This window comes from Calcarisporiella thermophila (genome assembly GCF_041956535.1).
Source record: "Calcarisporiella thermophila strain CBS 279.70 unplaced genomic scaffold VTP21scaffold_19, whole genome shotgun sequence".
Taxonomy (NCBI): Eukaryota; Fungi; Calcarisporiellomycota; class Calcarisporiellomycetes; order Calcarisporiellales; family Calcarisporiellaceae; genus Calcarisporiella; species Calcarisporiella thermophila.
This window is the reverse complement of record NW_027192209.1, coordinates 630,262-636,367: the sequence shown is the minus strand read 5'-3', so window position 1 is coordinate 636,367 and position 6,106 is coordinate 630,262. Positions and strand designations below refer to the sequence as shown.

Here is a 6,106-nt window from a genome sequence, read left to right as displayed (position 1 = left end):
AAGTAAGAATAGTTTGTACTGTGAATAGAATTAATTAATCGAGTCATCACTGGACAATAGCCACACGTCTAATTTGTCTGATATGAATCCATAAAATTCCCGCTTGTGCACACACCAAACCTAGCTATAAGTAGATAATTTTTGAATCAAGCCGAAATTGTAACGTAGAAACCCTTGATTGCCGATTAACTTAACAAGGTCTCCGAAGGAAAATAAGCCACACATCTAATTCGTCTGATCTGAATCCACTAAATTCTTGTGAACAAGCAACCCTAATTTTGAGGGGAAAACTTACTTGATTTACACTATATCGGATTTACAGCTCAAACTCATATCTCAGAATTAATATGAGAAAGCGAGTTGTTCCATTCATACTGAAGATCCTAGTTACGCGCGAACATGCTCTAATTCTTGCCTTTTCTTCCAGATATCTTTTTTGCCACTATTGCACTTCGCCAAATTGACATATATTTCCCCATTGATTTGTCCAATATCGCCAAGAGCAATACGCGACCATCATATGTGCGAATAAATGTCTGACTTTTTCACGGCCAATGTTGCTCCTAAAGCTTTATTTTTAACACACTGCGGCAATTGCTTCGTTAGGCTACCAAAATTGTTTCCTTGCACATGTTTCGATACAATTTTTTTTTCAAGATTCATTAGTAAACTTTCAAAGCATATCCATATATCTGCAAACTCGCACAAAAGTTGAATCAAAAATGTGATACAGTGGGTAGAGTGATTCATTCCTTTCTCAGTTCAAGGCAGAGCGGATCAATCTCGAAGGTCTTGGAGAAAAGAAAAAAATCTATCAGCAAGCTATCTGCGTACTAGATTTTGCATTAGCTTGGATTCCTTCATTCAATAAACAGCGTAGTCTCTGTTACATATACAAGAACTGCGCTTGCCCATAGACAAAGGGGTCTTCTCAGTTGAAGGATTCAGGCAAATCCTATCTTTGTTTCTCTGTTATCTATTCTGTCTAATACGATTTAGTGGAAACCATTTCGGACAAACAAGCGCAAATCCCGACCTTGGGAGGATTTACGATCTTTTTGTGTAAGATTGCGTTGGGCGTTGCATATTCGTCAACCGCTACAGTCTTGCGGGGCTAAGGGAATGACTAATCTCCTATGCTCCTCCTTGCAGCTTTTTGCAGTGCCTTCCGACTTTTTTTTCTTCCACCCTTTTTCCTTTCTTTTTCTACTACAAGGCAGCCATCCCGTTCTTTTTGGCGCTTCTTCACACTTCTGACAATGCCATCTTTCAGCATCAACTGGCTGGGCCAGCTTACCCAGGTTCACGCCGTTCTCCACGAGCTTGGATATATCCGTTTGCTTGCAACCTTGTTCGGAGTGCAGGTGGCTTGGAAATTAATCTACGCATTCTTTTTATCGCCACTCCGCAATATTCCAGGCCCATTTCTCGCACGCATTACTGATAAATACTCCATTTTCAAACGTGTGCTCACCAATGGAGCAAAATCAGTACGATCCGACTATCTTGCCTATGGTGACATCTACGTGTACAAGCCAAATGGTGTAAGTATTAGCAACCCGAAGGACATTCGTACTGTGCTTAGTTCCAGGGAATTCCGAAAAACAGATATTTATAAGTCACTGGATATCCTGGATAACCCCAGCATATTCACAAACACTGACCCAGCTCAGGCTAGTCTCAGGAGACGACAAATTGGTCAATACTTCAATCACACGTACCTTGGCAAGATGGAGCCACTGATTCTCCGCTATAGTATTCTTGCGATCAAGGCCAAGTGGGATGGGCTAATTGCGAAGAATGGCGGCGAGCCAATTGTAGTCAACCACCGTAATGACACTCAGTTTGCCACTTTTGACACCATCGGCGCATTAGCATTTGGCAGGGAATTCAATGCACTGGCCAACGATGACCCGAAAATTATCAGGTGGATTGAAGCTACAGGGCTATATCTGGGGTTTAGCAAAAACTTCCCACTGCTCACCATTCCACCCTTCTCCTTCTTCCTTAAGCATTGGAAGAAGATGTTTGATGACTTTATCAACTTCAGTAAGGAGTCAGTCGACTTGCGCAGAGATATGCTGGACAAAGGCGTAAGCGAAAAGCCAGTGGATATCCTTCAAGCGTTCATCGATGCCGAAGACCCTGAGGCCAGGATCAAGATGACACATCACGAAGTACAGACAGAAAGCATCGCCATGCAACTTGCTGGTAGCGAATCGACGTCGTTTGTGACTTCATGGGTCATCCATCTATTGACGTTGTATCCTCAACATCTTCGCCGCGCCATTGAAGAAGTGCGCAGCCAATTCCCGCTAGACCACCTCATCACTTTTGCAGAATGTCGCACCCAGCTACCATTTCTCGAGGCATTCATCTACGAAGTCCTCCGCTATTCACCTATCACCTCCGGATTCATGCCCAGGATTTCCTCCTCGAAGGGAATCACTATCCAAGGCCATTACGTTCCGCCAGGCGTGGAGATTGCCATCAACTTGCATGGTGTCCATATTCACAAAGAAACCTGGAAAGATCCACACCTCTTCGATCCAACTCGTTTCTTGGAAGACGAAGAGGCTAAACGCAACGTATTTGCTTTCTCCTACGGTCACCGTAATTGTATTGGTCGTAACCTCGCCTGGGTAGAAATGATGATCATTATCGCCAACATCCTAAAAGACTATGATATTTCCTTACCCAAGGACAGCGTTTATGGACCGCACAATCTCGACGAGCTTGGTCGCCCAAAACTGTTGCCGACAAGGAGTGCCCTTTTCACCACCCCCAAACGCCCTGATCGCGATTGCCGTTTGGTAATCTCCAAGCGCACCGAGGCATAAATTCATTTTACTTGGTTTTTTCTCCTTTTCTTCCATATGACCGTAAATATATAACATTTTGCTATTATTGTTCACATTTGCTCTCAATAGATTGCTATCAATTATTCTTTATATATTCAATGTTGAAGTCACAAGTTTAGAAAATGGGTTATATCTAATTGGAATTGGGTTGGGACTGGATAGTGCTGGGTTGCATGAAATCTTATATGCGCACATTCATTAAGAGTACAATTCTAGGTCTATGCATCAGCTGTGATGCTCATTTTAGCACCTCCATTATGGAATTGATTCTACTCTACTCTGCACAAGCCTCTACCCCCTTCATTGAAAAGCAATTATCTCGCTACACCACTCTCGAGGGTTGTTTCTGAGTGTCTGGTCTCTCCTCTCTAATCTCTACCGTGTGCTCAGGACTAGTGGGTCCTTTTGCTATTAGCTCAAATTTTTCTTCGTTCTCTGCAGGAGCTGGCTGATGTTTCCACCTTTTTAACCACAAACCCACTAAAATAAGCAGCGAAAAGGCCACGATACCCATATTCCAGAAGAATCCCATCACATCGCCACTAGTTCCCGGAGATGGCACGCCTGGTTGCGTGTTACGGAAGGCAGGAAGAGCAAAGAGGAGGGTTCCAGGCCAGACAAAGATGGGAGGTTCCACCTTGAACTGCTTGGTAATAGCTTTGTAGGTGAGGATCGATACAGCAAGGGTGATCAGCCACATAGTGACAATAACAAAAATGGAGAATCCGATCGTAGAGGATGAGCGTTTGACTTTGACATCAATTGTGATAAAGTTGCCTGCTTCGAGACGATGAGTAGGTTGGAATTTGAGCGTTTGGATGGTTCCATAAAGTGTGAGGTCCACTGGCAAGTAGGCTTTATCTTGAGTTGCAATAATATAAATCGAGCTTTTCCAACTATCGAAAGGATATTTGCTCAAATCCCCATCTCTTTCAATTATACAAATACATAATTAGCCCATGCGATGCCATCCGCTATTATAAACTATAGACTTACACGAAGGGGAAGGTAATGTCCGTCGAGATGGCAGGCTGATCGGCGGGGAATTTAGTCAAACTGACACCCCAGTTGATGGTTACGTTGCGCGCAAAGAAATTATCCTGAGTTTCAAGTCCCTCATTCGGATCGAAATCAAAGTGTACTTTGAAGTTGGCATTGTTAAAGTCCACGCTCACCACTTTGCCCTCTATATAAAGGACGCCCGGAATGGTGGTGTTAGGGGTTCTGACAATGAGATCTTGACCATACTTTTCGGCCTCTCGCTGGTACGCCCTGAAGGTGGGAAAAATGATGGCGAGGAGAAAAAGAATATACACCCCAAAAAGAATATAGGGATTGAAGCGCCTGAGGATTCTGATCATGATGAGAGTAGGTTGCCAAGTAAAAGCTCCGTTCTCTGGAATGCTTCAAAAGAAAAGCTTCCGCTCGAGCCTCTGCTTTCCCGTAGATCCGCAGGCAGCTTTATTTCGGCTCTGGCAGGGCAGTCCTATAAGTGGCTGAGGGCCGCAATAGAGGCATTTAAATATCCGAGGTTGGGCAATTCACCCTGATCCCATCAATCAAAATGTCCATACATGGAAACCGCTCGATCAACACCACCCACTTGTACAACGCTCGCACCAATAGCATTTTGCTAGCTCTACCCCAAACTCGTCCGCACAATTAGATATTAATCCATACTCAGCCACCGCCAAGGATCGCTTGTAGAGTTTTTCAGGATTGCTGCAGAGCGATTGGCCACAAGCTCTTATGAGGGAATTCAGATTGGTCGGCCACTCGACCTCTGGAGAGATCAATTCTTGGCCCTTCCAGAAATTTTGGCACGGCCGCCCGCAACATATTATGCTCTGCGGGTGTCTCAACCCTTCCTAACGATGCCAGCCAATCAGCGCGAGAGTATCGGGCGTACAGGACGATATCAGAATTATGATAGTTGCGGCAATTGCAATCAAAGAAAGACAAAAGAGAGAAGAGAAGAAAGAAAATAGGAGAATGACCATTTCAAATCGAAATCTCATCTCCACGCTTCCTCCACATTTTGAGTCATATGTAATCCAAAAGAAATCATTCTTGCAAAAAAAAAAAAAAAATTGGCCTTTCCTCCCTCGCGTTACGAAACTATCGGTGGTTGTCGAGACGAATTCGACGATAAAAATCTCTTGGCATGATAACCATATCAACAGATCAGCTTAAAATTGTGGCGTGGTTTTCCCGCATGTTGCGAACCAAAAGAATTTCAAGAACCGGAAACGAGGTACGTTTCCAGAAAGGGCCTGCTGGAAATTAGGAAGTCGCGAGGAGCTCCTTTGGCACCATCATTAAAATTTGCAAGTCCTGATTGAAAGTGACCTATGCACCGGAATATTTTTGGGATCTGATATATCAAGCTAATGCCGCCATCCAAATGGCTGTGTCTATGTCAAATGTATTGACATATTATCGTGAGTTATTAGTAATTGTGTTAAGCCGCCCATTTGATTATGGTATGGAAAATCAGTGGTTGCAAATTCTGAGATAAATAAAGGCTCTGCATTCCTTACATCCTTGCACTCTGTCTGCCTGATAAAACTCGTCAATTGATAAGCAGACCTTAGTTCCCTCTCAAAACTTTTTACAAAAATTCCCACCATGTTGGCAATTCATCAGATCAAACTCAAGACTGGAAAATGTATCTTAGGGAGAACTCCCAATTGCGACTAGAAATGTTTGAGTTGTCCCAAACATAAAGGACATTTATTACGACCCTGTCCCTCTACTCTGCTCAGCTTTTTAGAGAAATGGTTGGAGTCGAGATAGGTCCATTGGATTCCTCACTCATTTTCTTGTCATTTAATTTCCGAGTGACGACCCAAATCACAAGTTCCTATCACCATGTTTAGAAAAAAAAAGCCTTCCAGTATACATTGTATTGAGCATATATTTACAATAAATCTTTGATACACAAGTGAATCTGTGCATTCTATCAGGTCAATATTAATCATGCATTCATAGAGCACATTTTCATAGTTATATCCCGTCCATTAATAAAGGCCTTAGGAATAAAAACACAATTGTGGATAGCTTGGTCTTGATAATTGATTTTTGCTAGGCGAATATTTTCATTAATTAAAAAACAATATAACATGTCAGGGTTCCGGTGCATTATGAGCGCGAGTAGATATTTTTAGATATAGCTTTATCTCGATTTACAAATTGCGTGCTATACACAAAATATTAGATAAAAGCAGAAGATAAAAAAGTTACTA

At 42.7% G+C, this 6,106-nt stretch overlaps 2 protein-coding genes across 2 annotated transcripts; one reads left to right on the top strand and one right to left on the bottom strand.

The window, feature by feature from the left end:
- Positions 1 to 1,259: 1,259 nt before the first annotated feature.
- On the top strand, positions 1,260 to 2,840 carry VTP21DRAFT_4065 (uncharacterized protein; the record flags this gene model as incomplete). Its single annotated transcript, XM_069394435.1, has 1 exon — positions 1,260 to 2,840. One exon carries the CDS (start codon positions 1,260 to 1,262, stop codon positions 2,838 to 2,840), a length of 1,581 nt encoding a protein of 526 aa, XP_069248944.1.
- A 343-nt stretch (positions 2,841 to 3,183) lies between these two features.
- VTP21DRAFT_4064 (uncharacterized protein) lies at positions 3,184 to 4,222 on the bottom strand (the record flags this gene model as incomplete). Its single annotated transcript, XM_069394434.1, has 2 exons — positions 3,184 to 3,790; positions 3,858 to 4,222. The coding sequence occupies 2 exons, from the start codon at positions 4,220 to 4,222 to the stop codon at positions 3,184 to 3,186; spliced, it is 972 nt and encodes a 323-aa protein (XP_069248943.1).
- Positions 4,223 to 6,106: the final 1,884 nt, after the last annotated feature.